The 16,790-nt window shown below is 36.4% G+C and overlaps 1 protein-coding gene across 10 annotated transcripts in view; it reads right to left on the reverse strand.

Moving 5' to 3' along the window:
* The window catches only part of PTPRM (protein tyrosine phosphatase receptor type M), a 1,039,589-nt gene that overhangs the window by 662,440 nt on the left and 360,359 nt on the right, over window positions 1-16,790 (reverse strand). For all 10 annotated transcript variants that reach the window (XM_043975661.1, XM_043975656.1, XM_043975655.1 and 7 more), the window contains exon 3: window positions 15,224-15,495. In XM_043975661.1, the coding sequence (XP_043831596.1) occupies window positions 15,224-15,495 (272 nt within the window). The remainder of the gene's footprint in view (window positions 1-15,223; window positions 15,496-16,790) is intronic.

The raw sequence follows: 16,790 nt of genomic DNA on the forward strand, positions 1-16,790 counted from the left end.
TTTTATTTATCCTCTATATACCTTGCTGTGAATGTATTTGTTTGCATATTTTCTCCTCCATTTGATCCTAAGCTTGTTGAGATCAATTACTGTGCTTTGCTTCTTTTGGTATCCCCAACACGTAGCCTGGCCTATGGTAGGCACTTAATAAATGTTTATTGATTGATTGACTGATCCATTGACAAAACTTTCAATCTAGTTGGGAAGATTAAGAAAAACATGAAAACTACACCATTACCACAATATTTTAATAACAGTTCAATAAAGCAACAGAAGAGAGATATTACGATAAGACACATGGGCAATAGCCACGTGAATTTTTTATTCTTTATTTATGTTCAACTCTTTGTAAACCCATTTGGAGTTTTCTTGGCAAAGATACAGGAGTGGTTTGCTATTGCGTTCTCCAGCTCATTTTACAAATGGGGAACTAAGAATATAGAGTTAAGTAACCTGACCAGAGCCACACAGCTAGTACATATCTGAGGTCATATTTGAATTCAGGAAGTGTCTTCCTGATTTTAAGCCCATCATTCTATGCACTGTGCCATTTAGCTGCTACATGAACGGCATAGATATTTTGTTAATCAAATAGTCCTGTAATTAAAAGATACCTTAGACAGAGTTCAAGAAATTCACAGGAGTGTAGCCTTTAACCAGCAATATCAAATCTATCCCCTGATAAAGAGAGCAGGAGACTGAAAATAGAACTAGATTTCTGCATGGAGTAGAAGGGTCATACTCCACTTTGATAGAAAGCCTGAGAAAGGACAAATGCATTTTCCCTTAATTCCTCTGGAGACAGAAGTGACTTCAGGAGCACTAGGCAACTGCCCAATCAGTAATTTCACTTCCACTGCAGTTTGCTTGGCCTATCTGACCATGAAGGTTAAAAAAGGGTGGGGACCACAAGAAAACAATCAAACATATACCTTCTGACTTCTGCAGCTATGATTATGACTCCCTCATCTTCTATCTCATGCATTACAACATATGGAAAAGTAGACCCTGAACTCTAGGAAGTCACAAGATAAATGGAGTGCCAGTTATGTTAGGAACTTTCAGAGTAAAATCTCTCCAAACTTGACAAGTTCTATCTTTGAATGATTTTAGACTGGAGCTAGAAAAGAGGGGGAAAAGAAAAAAAAATATATATATATACATACACACAAGTTAACATATTTTCAAACCTATACACTTAACAATGATCATACAATCAAAATAAAATTGTTTTCTGTGTAATGGAAGGTTGACACATTCCCTAGCCTCTCCCAGTATGTTGTCCCCCATACTGAAAATGCTGGGGGCCTACTTCTAAGAGACAGAAGAAATGGTACATGTATTGACATTTGGTGTTGGACGGTTAGATTATAAACTCCTTGAGAGCAGGGATTGTCTTTTGCTTTTTTTGGTATCCTCAGCAATTAGCACACTGCCTGACACATAGTATGTACTTAATAAATGCTTTATTTAAATAAATAATTTTATTGATGTATAATTTAAGATAATTATAATATTTAATATAACAAATTTATAATTTAAATAAATTTGTTTGATTGATTGACAGCTTTCCACTCACACCCCACACGGTATACATGGCAGGAGCTATCCACATCTTCAAAACTTCCTGACTTGAGCACTGTCAAGGTTTTTCCTGTATTTGCATAGGAGGATGAAAGACAACTAACATTTTGTAAGGAAGGAGAGTCCTCTGCTCCCACCCCCTATTTTGGGCCATGAGGACCCAAGAAATGAACCTGGGGTTTAGATATTTTCCTTCTTCCTTTTCCATTTTAAGTATAAGGAACAGAATCTGACCTGGGAACTCAAACTATGGGCATCCAGTTGTCCAGAAATCCAGGCTGAGTGGGATACTACCCCTAAATGCTTTGAACTCGGACTTGAAGGAAGTAATGCTATTTAATAACTGAGCTAAGCTTAGACCCTAATTGCCTTGGGGGGGTTCTTCTTCTTAGGGGCAGGATAGAGGGGAAATGCTTATATTTTTGGTTTTGACATATATTTTAAGTAAATACAGTTTTATAAAAGCTAATCTGATTTTAAGTGGTTAAATTGAATCTGGATACTAGGCACAGAGCCCCTAAAATGGGGAATGGGGTTGGTAGGAGGGGGGAACCATTGGTCACAGTTCAAGCCTGATGACAGAAAATACTCTCCAAGTCCCTCCCTGAATGGGAATAAAATGCAACAGGTCATGCTGAGAGAGTGGGGTCAAAGCAAAACATGACACATATGCATCACAAGTACTGGATGAACATTTAACTTTGTTACTTCCAAACATTCAAAGGAAGTTTTTAAAAGACTTTCCCTTTCTGATGTTAGTTATTAGAACCACTATCTCCTCTCTAATTTTCATGAGCATATTTATCAGTCTATAGCATGTAAACTTTATAAAAGCTCTTTGAGGGCTGGGGTTATTTTTTCTTGTTGTTTTTGTGGATCCAGAACAATGCTTGGCACATAGTAAATGTTTAATAAATACCTGATGAATTGGGTTGGATTTTACTTTGAAAAATGGAGACAACCATGAATCCTAACTTCCTTAGCTCTTGTGCATATTCTCCTATCAATTGTTTTTTTGATGACAATGTACCATCAACACACATTACCAGGCCTTTGAATAAATGCTGCCAAATTAAAAATTCTGAAATGTAGACACATTCTGGGATGACAGCATTCTCACAGCAAAAGAATAATGTCCCTTCAGTGAACTGAAAGTGTTAATATCTTTTATGGTTCCTAACAGTTTTACCCATATTAAGAAATGCTCTTTTGGGGTTTTACAGCTAATACTGTTCAAACTAATTTATTTTTTTTAAATAGTACCTTGAATCTTTGATAATTAGTCTCCCCCCCACAAGTCCTTCTGCTTTAACAATTTTTTATAAGTGGGAAAGGAACTAATGGGTAAGGAAAGAGGAAGGCCAAAGCCCCTGAGTTTCAGTCTGAGGGCTAAGATAAGTGTGATAATGATTTCAAATAGATTTAACTACAACCTCATCAGAAAGGGTAGTGGGTATAGTGGGATGCAGGACCCCAAGAAACTTAGAGACCTCAAATTCTAAGAAATCCTTAAATTTTTTTTTTTTAATGAGGCAATTGGGGTTAAGTGACTTGCCCAGGGTCACACAGCTAGTAAGTGTTAAGTGTCTAAGGTCGGCTTTGAACTCAGGTACTCCTGACTCCAGGGCCAGTGCTCTATCCACTGTGCCACCTAACTGCCCCCAAATCCTTAAATTTTAGACACTGAAACCCAAGATTCCAGAAGTGAAAAATAGCTCTGTCTCCCACCTCAAGAGTGCAGTGTAGCTGAGCACACCAACCCTGGTAGCAACCCTAGTACAGTCAGGGACAGTTCTGTTTATAGCTTAAACATCAATAAACAGATCAAGGTCTGCAAGAAAGAAGGAAGATATGCAAGTTCCATACATTTGAGATATGGGTTCCTTGCATGTCATCAGGGTATGCATTGCATATCTTACTGATAGCCCATTACTCAATCTCCAGGCATGCAAAGCCCCATTATTTGCAATCTCCTTACTTGGCACATGGCCTTCTTTGTCTGTAAACCATATATAAGGTCAACTCCTCTATTTGGGGAGACAGTATCCATTGTGACTCTGTCTCCCAGACATGCAATCCTCTGTCCTAATAAATCTCTCTACTTTAACAGATTTTCTGTGACCCTCCAAATCTTTGGGTGAGTTTGCCCTCCTGAACCAGGATGGAATTCCTACTAGAACATGAAGCTCCTCCCACAACAAAAGGACTTTGACTTGAACTGCTATACTAACATGAAGAAGAAAAATACAGAAGCTTGTGTTAGAATCATCTTAGTCTCAGTCCAGATAATTGTAGGACAATCCTATTTTATTGGTCTGCTGCTGGCTACCTAAAACTTTTATAATTATATATGAATCTAAATGAAACATCATGCTCTATTTCTAACTAATAAATCCACATACAAAAGGGAAAACTGTGAAATATTGGGGTGTACCTTATGAACAACTATGTAACCAAAATAAATAATCATCTATTAACCATTCAAAGATGCTGATCACTAAGCTATTTAGTTTATTGTTCACAGATAGGGAAAGATAATGTTATTATGCTACAAGTTTTAGAAAACCAAGATTTTTAAATGCCATGAAAGATTTTCAGGGTCACCTATTTAGCTATGGGGGAATTTTTCTTTTTTGCTATTTTTTCAAAGGCCAAAAGGAATTTAAATTCAAAAACAAAAAAAAAATGCTATAATTTTAATATATGCCCACTGAAAGACTTTCTCTGAAAAATCAAGATCCTGGGGACAAAAAAATGCTATCAGAAACAATTGATGTTAAAGGGATGAATATACCAGGATCCACAATACCCTTTACAAATAAGAAAATGAGTGAATGATTGATTGGGGATGCCAGCATATTTACCTGTGGCAGAAAAGTAATACCACCAATATTAATTTGAGGACATAGCATGCAAACAGCCTCTTGTCTAATCACATTTCAGTGAATAGATAAGTTGAGTTTATTTTAGTTCCAAATTTAAAGGTATACACGCTGGGAACTAGTATCTTACCCTTTTCCCCTCTCTTCCCAAAATGAATGATGACTGCTTAAGTTATACAGGGTAGAGGATGGGAATATCTGAGAACCACTCACAATCTCTTGGTTGGGTTGGTAAAGAGCAGTAATTGTTGATAATATTGTTTGATTGTGTATAATGTTCACCCAATTGCTTGAAAAAATTAAGAGGAAAATAGGGTACTATCTCGAGAAAGAAGTATGCCCCCATGATTTGAAATAACTATATTTTAAGGCAGAATTTGTGAGAAAGGTTTTGTTTAACATTGAGAACAAAGTAAGTCTTGCTTCTTGAGCAAGTCAGAAGTGAAAAGTGAGAAGTCAATGTGTTGTCAAAATTAGCATACGGTAGTGGGATAAGCACTATATGTGGGATCAAAGGGCTTGGCTTCCAATCCGAACTGCTCATTTAACTTCTCTGTCCTTCAACTTTAAGGCCACTAGGTGGTGCAGTGCATAAAGTACTGAACTTGGAGTCAGGAAGACTCATCATCCTGAGTTCAAATCTGGCCTCGGACACTTAATAGCTATGTGACCCTGGGCTAGTCATTTAACCCTGTTTGCCTTAGTTCCTCATCTGTAAAACAAGCTGGAGAAGGAAATGGCAAACCAGCCCAGTATCTTTGCCAAGAAAACCCCAAATGTGGCCACAAAAGAGTTGGACACAACTGAATAACAGTGCTTCGATTATCTAATCTGTGTTTAACCAGTAGGAAGTTTTACTAACCATTAGCCTAATCTTATTCATATTCACCCTATCAATTCTGGATTCTACTCTGCCTTGAGAGAGTAGTGGGAAACAAACTGCTAAGTTTTCTATAATTCTTATGAGTGAATGATCTCTTTTCCACAGCTTCACCTCTCTCTAAGGTGGCTATGCTCCTCTCACTAGTCTAAGAGGTGCGGCTCCTGTGGATTCACCCAATCTAAATTATTTCTTTAACCCTCACTAGTAAGAAACACCCATATCCTCCTTTCATCTCCAGTATTCATTGAGCCCAGTCATATGGTCTTGACCTGAGGAAATGACCATGCAAACAGAGAGATATGCAGGCATACAGTGACAGTGTATAGAATGTTTTACACTTTCCATAGAATTAGGGTACATTTAGCAAAGAGCCCACAGAGATGGAGGCTAACTCCAACAACTGCATTCAATTTCAGTTGTTTTCAGTCTTGTCTGAGACTGATCCCACTTGGTTTTTGTTTGTTTGTTTATTTGTTTGACAAAGATATTGAAGTGGTTTGCCATTTCCTTCTCCAGCTCATTTTACAGATGAGGAACTAAGGCAAACAGGGTTAAGTGACTTGCCCAGGGTCACACAGCTAGTATGTATCTGAGGCCAGGTTTGAACTCAGATGTTCCTGACTGAACTCTATCTACCTCACTACCTAGCTGAACACTTGACAATAACAAAAAACTCCATCCTCTAATATAGATAACATGTATCTGTTTGGCTATTTATATAGGTCTAACAGCCAACTTAAAACAAATTCAGACAAATCAAAGAGTTTTCAGGAATGTATAATTATTGTCAATTTTTGAGATCCCAGACAAGTCATTTAACCTCACAGAACCTCAGTTTCATATTTGTAAAGTAATCATCTCTAAAGCCCTTTCCAGTTATAACATCCCCTTATCCTATGGAAGTTATAACTTGAGAACAATAACTTGTCACAGCCAAAAAAAGGTGCCATGTAATATTGGTCACTCTACATGGAGAAGTACCACATACTGAAAACAGCTGTAAAAGGAGACACAAAGAACACTATCCTACCATCTTTCTCACATTTTTGCTCCTTTTATTTTGGATTTATATATATGTTTTACAAATGTTATTTATTTTAGCTAATAAATATTGTGTAATGAAAAATGTTATGTGTTAAAAAAAACAAATGGACATGTAATCTATTACTAAACTGAAATAACTCAAATCTGAAGCAAAACCTTTAAGCAAACAAGAAACAGAATGATGAGGAAGAAGGCAACCTGGCCCTTTAAATATCTGCCTACCACCTGATACCCCTGTATTGGAGAAAGTAATCAGGATTTTGAGGTGGTAAGGTAGGCATCAAAGAGGTGGCCACCCAAAGACTTTCCTAAAGTAACCACAACTAGTAATAACAATAACTTACATTTACATAGCCCTTTAAGAGTGACAAAACCCTTTCCTCACAATCACCTTGTGAAATAGGTTGAATAAAATATCTCCATTTTACATATAGAGAAACTGAGGCAAAGAGAAATTAAGTGACTTTCCCAAGGGACAGTTCTTTTAAAAGTAAAAGTCAGGAATCTCTCATCAAGGTCTTGTCTCTTCCAGAATAGAGTTCTTTTCCACCACATTCTAATACACTTATTTGCATAAAATTCTTTCCTTCTAATTCCAAATGAACTGTGATTAACTGAGAAAATGAAAATAACTCAGTCATCATTAGTGTATTATAGACTTTTTTTCAAAAAAATTGGTTAATTAAAAAAGAAATCTAAGATTGGATCACCATCTATCTTTTCTCTGGTGTAATTTCTGCCATGATTCAGTACTCCCCGCCATCCTTTTCACACTCATGACTTGGCTTGTCAGAAGAACATTAACATTTTGATTCTCTCAAAGCTCTGCATTTTATTACATCTGACAACATCTGCAAGTAATATATGAGACTGATTAGTCAAAATAAGAGCTGGTGAAGCAAGATGTGGCGGGGAAGGAGGGAGGGAAGGGAAAGGAATTGGTATATAGATAACTGTCAAGCCAGGAAACAACTGGTTAAAACACTAGTTTCCATTTGCTTATGAAAAGCAAGCCTGGAAGCAAGCCTGGTAGATGTTTTACATCAGGCTATCCCTCAGATACCTGACAAATAGGAAATAGAGAAGCAGTTTAACATTGCAGCATCCCTGATCCTCCTTGCTTCAGTGAAGAGCAAAATTAGCTTTTCATTCCTTCCACTTTCCCATGCTATGTGTGAGCAAAGGAAGGGGATTTGCTTACCAACACAATTGCCTACACTGAAAAAATGCTAGTGAAACCCACTCATCAATTCCTTAGAACAAAAGGAATTAAGGCTACCTGGCTGCCCTAGACAACCCTTACCAAGTATATCTTATTTGGCTGTTTCCTATCAAGTTTCTAATTTACTCAAAAAAAAAAAAAGCTATTCCTCTTTATTTATAAACATCTTTACTTAAAAGCATTTTCACCTCATGAGAAAAAATAATAAGGTTCTATTTGGCTTTAAAGAGAAAAAAAAAATTGGATGATTTGAGTAATCATGAAGAATTCTGGGTCAAAATAGCCATGGATTTGCTAATAATAAAATGTACTAAAAAAGAAATATAACACAATAGTTTGTTTTTTATTCTTTTTCCAAACTAATGGAAATTTTCCTCCCTGGGCATCCAGAATCTGCAATGTATCAACAAAATGACGCATAGTGTAAGTGCTTACCAAATGCTGTTGACTGACTTTTATTTCTCAGGCCCAGTGATAAATTGTAGCATTGCGTGATTCCTTTGCTCCTTTCCTTAAAAAATAAGTTTTTCCTTCACAAGCATTTTCCTTCTTTTACATTTTAAAAAAGGTAATACTTTATAAATACCACAATTACACTTTAACCTTGCCACAAAAAAAAAAAAAAAAGAAGAAAAAGCTAAGGATGTAAAGCTAAAGTAGCAGAGAGCATGGTGTAGGGGGAAAGTTTTGAATTTGGAATCAAGTCAGGTCCAAAACACAGATCGGTCCCTTCCTAGTGACTATCTCACCCTGGGTCTTAGTTTCCTCATCCATAAAATATGGGTGTTGGACTAAACAGCAACAATAATATCTCAGATTGATATTAATCAATACACATGTATTAAGGGACTGCTATATTCCAGACATTTTGTTAAACACAGGGGATTAAAAAAAAAAACTAAAGACAATCCCTGCCCTCAAGGAGTTTACAATCTAATGAAGCAGAAAATTACATTGCAATCTAATGTAATTTGTTTCAAATATATGCAAACTAGCTACAGGATAAATAGGAAATAATTAAGAGAAGGAAGGCACTAGAACAAAGAGGGGTTGGGAAAGATTTCCTGTAAAATATGGGATTTTATCTTAGATTTAGAGAAAGCCAAGGAAATAAGTAGGAAGAGTATGAGGAGGAAGAATGTTCTACATCATTAAGACATAAGGTGATGAGGGCCTATAACAGAGTAATGGCAGTGCTCAGGAGAGAAAGGGGCATACTGGAGAGATGTTGAGAAGGTGAAATCAACAGACTTTAGCAAGAGATTTGATATGGTGGCTGAGAGATTATGAAAAAGACCAGGATAACTTCTAGGTTGTAATGCAGAGGAATTAGTTGTGCTTTCTAGATTACAAAACCCTTGATATATATGATCCTAAAAAAAACAAAACAAAACAAAAAAGTAAATAAATAAAAACATGAGATAGGTACTATCATTCCCCCCTCCTCTTTTTTTTTTTTTTTTTTGGTGAGGCAATTGGGGTTAAGTGACTTTCCCAGGGTCACACAGCTAGTAAGTGCTAAGTGTCTGAGGCTGGATTTGCACTCAGGTCCTCCTAAATCCAGGGCTGATGCTCTATCCACTGGGCTACCTAACTGCCCCCCCCCATTATTTTTTATGAGTGAGAAAAATGAGACTGAGAAAGATTGTCTTTTTCTGAGTGTTTAAGATTTCTTCTAGCCCTAACTCTAAGCTCTCTAAGAAAGAATGAAATGACCCAGAATATGCTAAAGTAGAAAAGATGTCATCCCAGTCAGCCACAAGAATTGCAGATGGTTTAAACCCCCCATAAAGGCATGGGGGTAGTTCCTGTAACCAAACAGAGAAGAAAAAATTCTTCATAGATCAGAAGGGAAAAATGAGGGAATTGTGGGAACAAAATATACAGTAACCCCTCAAAGATGTTTAAAATTGATTTGAAAAAATATTTACACACATTCTCTGTCATTGTAATCCAGTTTTTGGACAAGAATCAGTCCTGGGTCAATTTTAAAGTGACCACAGAATGTCACTATAGGTTATTCAAAGTCCAGTGCTCATCAATTCTTAGACATGGCTTGTATTACTTTTCATTCTGAGACATAGAATTATATTTCAGGAGCAGTTGTTATGAATAATGCCCCTGGCTGCTTTGGAGTAAAGTTTAGTTACTCGCCCACTATATGCCCAATTTTTTAATAAGTATGGCCTATATAACACAAAAATGCCATCTTTGAGTATTATTCCGACTTGAGTTTTGTCACTCTCAATTATGACTTAATTTTTAAAGATTAGATAACGGGGCTGAAGGCAAACATGACATAAAAAGCTATCCAGGTATGTAGTGAGTGACAACTGGAGGTCATACTTGAAAAGATGTGTTAGATCATGCTAACTGTATTCCCTAAAGTCCTCATTTACCAGAAAAGGTATCAGACTGGTAAATGGTAAATCTTGGCTTAGCCTTATGTGCAAATTCCTTTGTGTTCTTACTGCAAAAGAATTCTGAACGAGCTCCAGATGGAATCCACACCTAATCTTTACCCAGAATCCATCAACTCATCCAAGAGAATCCATTTTAATAAGGAGGTTATAATGGCTAAATGAAGACCATTTTTGCAATCACATTTAAGTCCTTTATTTGCTTCTCCTTTTTTAAAAAGAAGGGATTAAAAATAATGTTAACATCCCTTTTCTTTTTTGTAGAGCTGTGAATTTGTAGAACTATTCTCTTCAACAAATTGGAATTATGCAAATAAAGGAACTAAAGTGTCCATACTCTGTAACCCAGAAATTCCACTGCTAAATATGTAGTATAAAGAGGCAAATCACACACCAAAAAAAGGTCCCAAATATGTCAAAATATTTATAGCACTATTTTTTTTGTGTGGTAGCAAAAGCTGGAACAAAGTAGATGCTCATTAGTTAGGGAATGGCTAAATGCACTGTGGAATATGAGAGTAATAGAATATTATTATGTGATAAGAAACATGAAGCCTAATGAAAATAGAGAAGCTTGGAAAGATTTCCATAAACTGATACAAAATCATGTCAGTAGAATTGAGAAAACAATATTTTCACTGTAAACAAAAATGATAAAACTGTTAATGAAACAATTAAAAGTAAATTTTACAAAATTATAAAGAACTAGCTTGGCCCTAAAGATGAAGAATAGCAGTATATAGGAAAACAAGGGTACATCTGATTCCTCAGTGTGCATGGCTATGAACCCACAGGAAATCAGAAGTCTGGATTCTGTAGGGGGTAGTCAGAAACCACTGGTATTGGGGAACTTGCTTCTGAATCAAGAGGAAGGGGGAAAAGAGTATATAAAATGCAAAGATGCAAAGTGTTTTTCTTTTAAAAATGCTCACATAAGAAAGAAAGCCAGTAGGGGAAAAAAACCTTTTCATTTTTTAAAAAAGCATTAAGTTGCTGATGTGTAAATCAAAAGATGCAGGTATTTCAGCAGGCTTCCCTGTGATGAAAAAGCAGGTAGCCTGTACTTCCCTACTGGTATAGCTCTAGCTAATGGGCAGGTTTTAAGTAGCAGCAATTAGAACAAGCATTAATTAAGGAATTAAATGTATCTTAATCACCAAATACTTGACAATTTAAGTTTTAATGAACAGTAATTAACCTGCAATTACCTGTATTACATGCAGGCTACCATTGTGATTTGTAGAGTAGTGTACACAGTAGCCTGCCATATATAGTAGGTAGAAGCTGCATAAATGAATAAGGGCTGCAAGAATACCTCTATGTAGCAGCTGAGAAATCTTTTTAAATTCTGTTAAGTGGCTGATAGAAATAACAAGAGGGGAAAGGTTATGAAAGCAATTGATGCCAGAGAAAACACATTGTTTATCAAAAATAAAGAGGACATTTGTCTTTATTTGCATTGACAACCTACCAAAATAAAATGCCTCTAAAGTTTAGACCTGAACCAAAATGACAAATTATTCAATGTTGATCAATAAATGACATTTTTTTAAAAGAGAGTTAGAAACAGAACGTTTTCCACATGATCTCTAGGTAGAAACCAAAAGTTTATGCTTTCTAGCATTCTGCATATTTAATTTTAATATTCAGTAAAACATGTATACACATCAATGTCCTAAGTACGAAGCTTAAAAACAATATGATTCCATTCTTCGGGGAGCTCACACTCTAGCAGCAAGGCTAAGATCTAACCCGCCAACTGAAACTCAAAGTTCTCCTGTAACTCTTGGGTCATAGCGTGGTTTGAATGATTCACATAGAGAGAGATCCCTCCTTTCTTCGATGTTGACATGATCTCTGATGTCTTTTCAGTTCTTATAATCCTAGGGTTTTCTTGTTCTGGGTTATATTCAATGTTATGCTAGAGCCAATTAGTCAAGAACCAACTGTTAAATTTTCAGTGTGACTACTTACATCTCAGAAATCAGTAATAGCTAAAATCGGAGCTTGATTTATTGTATGGGTGATTATTTAGACTTTTTAAAAAACTTTGGTTAATACCATCGTTTAAATGTAAAAGCATGTTGTGAGTGCATCTCCCCTCACACACACACACACACACACACACACACACACACACACACACACACACCCCTTCATTGTTGAACATATACCAGTACACCTGGGGTTATAGCATTTCCTCTTAATTTTAGGAAGTTAATGTAGTATGGGGTTAACTCAGTGGCACAGTGCATAGAGAGCCCTGTACTGGAGTCAGGAGGATCTGAGTTCAAATTTGTCCTCAGACACCTACTAGTTGTGTGACCCTGGACAAGTCATTTCACCTTGTTTGCCCATTTCTGCATCTGCAAAATGGAAAAGGAAATGGCAAACCACTGAAGTATCTTTGCCAAGAAAACCCCCAATGGGGTCACAAAGAGTGAAACACAGCTGAAAAAATGACTAAATAACAACAACAAAAGTGATCTAATAGAAAAAAAGTACTGAATACGGAGTCAGAACTAGGTTCAAGCATTACCAATGATGACTATTACCTGTGTGACCGCTTAACCTCTCTGGGCTTCAGTTTTTCAATAATAAAATGATTAATAGATGGACTCTTTAATACCTTCAAGCTCTGAACCTGTGATACAGATGTTTTCCTTTCATAATGATGTATTACATTTAGATTCCAGCATGATGGAGTAGAGGAGAGTGCTGGACCTAGAGTAAGGAAAACCTGAGTTCCCATCCTCTCACTTAGTAGCTGTGTGTTTCTAGGCAAATCACTTCATGTCTGTCTGCCTCATTTTCCTCTTTTATAAAAGGGGAATAATAATAGCACCTACCTCTAAGGGTTGTTCTGAGTATCAAATGAGATAATATTTGTAAAGCACTTTGCAACCCAAAAGCACTATGTTGTTATTGTTGTTCAGTTGATTTAGTCATGCACTACTCTTCATTAACCCACTTGGGATTTTCTTGGCAAAGATAAAAGAGTGAATTGCCATTTCCTCCTCTAGCTTATTTTACAGGTAAGGAAACTGAGGCAAACAGGGTGAAGGAACTTGCTCAGGGTGACACAGCTAGTAAATATCTTAGGCCAGATTTGAATTTAGGAAGATGAATCTTCTCAACTCCTGGCTACACTGTGCCACCAAGCTGTCCCCAAAGCACTATATAAATTTGGCTGCTGTCGTTGTGATCATCATCGTTGTCATCATTATCATTATCATTATTATTAACAACCATATATTTACTACTCAACATGTAAGGTAGCACATTCCTTTCACATTCCTAATTCTATTTAATAGAAGGCAGTCCTTCTCTATTGTATTCTATTGTGTTTGTGAACAAGTCCACATTCCACTATTATCAATCTTTTTACCAAATGCAACAATTGAGTTTAAAGTGACAAACATCACATAGTTGGTCTACATATCCATATTTAAGTCAACATAATTACTAATAATAAACTATCCATTTCAGTGTCAAAATTTTAAGTGAATCAAATAACTAGAATGAAAAAGGATATCTTATTTAAAACCTTCACAAAAGGTTAGACCAAATGTTTTCATTTTGTTTTTTTTTCATTTCCACAGGAAAATTAATACAGGTATATTGAAGATCACTCCAGCCTGAATCCAAAGAGCTTTCTTTTTTGTTGTTGTTTTATTTTTTGGGTTTGTTTGGTTTTTGCAGGGCAATGAGGGTTAAGTGACTTGCCCAGGGTCACACAGCTGGTAAGTGTCAAGTGTCTGAGGCTGGATTTGAACTCAGATCCTCCTGAATCCAGGGCTGGTGCTTTATCTACTGCTCCACCTAGCTGCCCCTGAAGAGCTTTCTACATGTAAATCTAGAGTTAAATAAATGTCTATCATTCTTCTACCATTCACCTTTTAAAGTCTGATCTTTCCTAGTTGTCAAGAAATTGAGCCATCCCTTTAGAACAGTTGACTTTCACAGCCAGAAGTGGAAAGCATTTTTGAAAGAAAAAAAAATTAAAAGGCTCGATTTGGATTATATCCCAGCTTACTTATACTAATAGATATTTTTTAAATTAAGCCCTTAACTGTCACTTAGAAGTCTTCAGAGCCAAGGTTATCAGAGTTAAATAGGATGAAAATTCCCTACAGTTCTAATAACTGTAGCTTAAGTGAATATTGTGTGGCCCACTGAGCTTGGCTACAATGGAAAGATAACCAGAATTCAAGCCAGAAGACCTAAATCTAAATCCCTGTTCTGCTACTTACAGACAGCTCTTACTTTGGGGGCAAACTCCTTATTCTTTCTGGCCCTCAGTTTCCTCATTTATAAAGTTATGGGGTTGGATTAAATGACTGAGCTCCCTCAGTGCTCTAAATCTATGATCTATTCATTTTCTATTACAAAACATGTAGATGGGGATTTTAGATCAGAAGTCTTCAAACATTAAGTGGAAATAATTTAGTAAATTATAATATAAAAACAATAGGTGTTGCTTTAATATATTTGTATAAAATATTTCATTGTTGTTGTTGCTCAGTCTGGTTCAACTCTACATGAACCCAAAGTCTGTGTGATTTTCTTGGCAAAGATACTGAAGTGGTCTTCAGTATGTCCCCATTTTATAGATGAGGAATTTAAACAAATAAGTCTTAAGTGACTTGTCCAAGTTCACACAGCTAGTAAGTGTGTAGGGCTAAATTTGAACTCAGATCTTCCTGACTCCAGGCTCTATCCACTATATTTTTTTTAATATTTTCATAGCATATAACAACATATATGTAATAAATAAGTAGTAAATAACAATAAAAAATAAATAACAGGTTGTCCACACTCTTCCCTGCTCCCCCCTACCTTTCCTCCCTACCCCACCCCTTCAAAACATTTATATTGCATACAAACTTGGTTCTTTCAAAAGATTAGTGCAAAAAAATTAAAAGATTAGTGCCTCAGAAATAGTCTTGGATAGACAAAGATCTTCCGGTGGTGGGGAGGGGGACAGTATCTTTAACAACATACCGTATTGACAAAGTACTATGATTTCACATATTTCAGCCTGTAAAAATGCAACCCCAAAATAAAGGGCAATTTAGCCTTTTTGAAATAGTCAACAGATTTTTTTTTTAATTAAGAGCACCAATACATTTCAATTATTCAATCCACAAGCATTTGCTACCGTTAGTGAAAAGTGAAGTATGTATACCTGATAAAAGTTGGGCCAGAAGGTACTGATTGCCAGTTCTGCTCTGTTCCAGGTGCCAGTAGGAGCTCCAGATATGTTCCAGATTGGGTTTCCCAAAGGACCATTATTGACCTTTACATAAACATTCAATAGTCCAGGAAGGGAATGACTTTTACTGGATACAAAGTAGTGAAAGTCAATGCAATGGGTGTCATTTTCTTTAAGCTGGGGTAAGAGAAGATGGGTCCTCTGTAATTCTGGCCTCCCAGATGTGTTAACCAACATGAAAGAGCCTGTCAAAAAACAGAATTAAACAGCAGTCAGACCCTCAATCACAATTTCTGGTCCCTCCTGAAAAGTCATATTGATGGGAAAAAGGACAGTTATTCTCAGTATGAAACATAGTTCCTGACACATCTCTCACTATTCCCCCTCATACACATTACACTCCAGAAAAATTGGACTTTTTGATATTCCTGGAATATACCCTTTGCTGTTCAATTCCATGCTTTTACTGAGGCTTCTCCCTCTGTCAAAACAATCTCCCTGAACACTCTTCCTCAGAGATTTAACGAGTGGGGCACGTACAGTTTTGCCCCAGGTCACTAAAGTGTCCAGAATGCCAGTAGCCTGCATGCTCCTTCAACAAGAAGAAAAATGAGGGTTAATGCAGTTTAGAAAAGTGATTAGGTAAAATAGGAATACAGCAGATGATAGGTTTCCTACCTAAGCAGATGTACCATCCTCAGTCTAGCCCCACCATTTCTTCTCCCAGCAATGGCCTCCCCACAAGTGTTGCCTCATGGTATCTAGAAATGTCCATGCACAAGTACCAATACTCTTATTTCAGCATCTCTTGCTCTCTCCACCCCACAAGGTAATTTCCAAAGACCCAAAGGTCTCCAACCCTAGACCATGTTCTATGTAGATCTCTTCCCCCACTTCTATCTTCAGTATCACTTATTGATTTCTATCCATCCCTAAATGTTGAATCCAAATGACATCTCTTCCATAAAAGTCTACTTTCATCAATACTTCAAGGAGAAAAAGGATGTTCCTTTTCTGAACATTCATGGAAATTTACTTACACTTCTCTCATCATGCTTTCCTCACATCCCTAGCACTTAGTACAGTGCCTAGAATACAGTTCTAGGTACTTAATATATGCTTCTTGATTGATTGGCCTTGTATTATAGTTATCTGTGTACATGTTTATTTATCCTAGTGGACTAGTAGGAGTTCCTTGTCCCTTTGCTGTGCTGTTTAAAATAAGGCACCCAATAAAGATTTGTTTAAAGAATAAAACTGTTTTTTAAATTTTTTCCCAAATATCTTTTATCCTTATCACTCCTAAAATTACATTTCATAAGCCACTATAACAAATTTAAAAGATTATCCAATGTTTCTAGAGCAGTCTATATTTTTGAGATATATCATTATTATTACTATTATTAATATTTCCCACAACTAAAGTCTTGCTTTTTGATACCTTATCATGATTTAGAAGTCCCAGGGTTTATAAAGGTTATGCCAGTAAAGTTTAAATTATCCCCAGCCTGTAGGAGAGTGCCTGGCAAATAGTAGGTGC

This window comes from Dromiciops gliroides, chromosome 1, assembly GCF_019393635.1.
Source record: "Dromiciops gliroides isolate mDroGli1 chromosome 1, mDroGli1.pri, whole genome shotgun sequence".
Taxonomy (NCBI): Eukaryota; Metazoa; Chordata; class Mammalia; order Microbiotheria; family Microbiotheriidae; genus Dromiciops; species Dromiciops gliroides.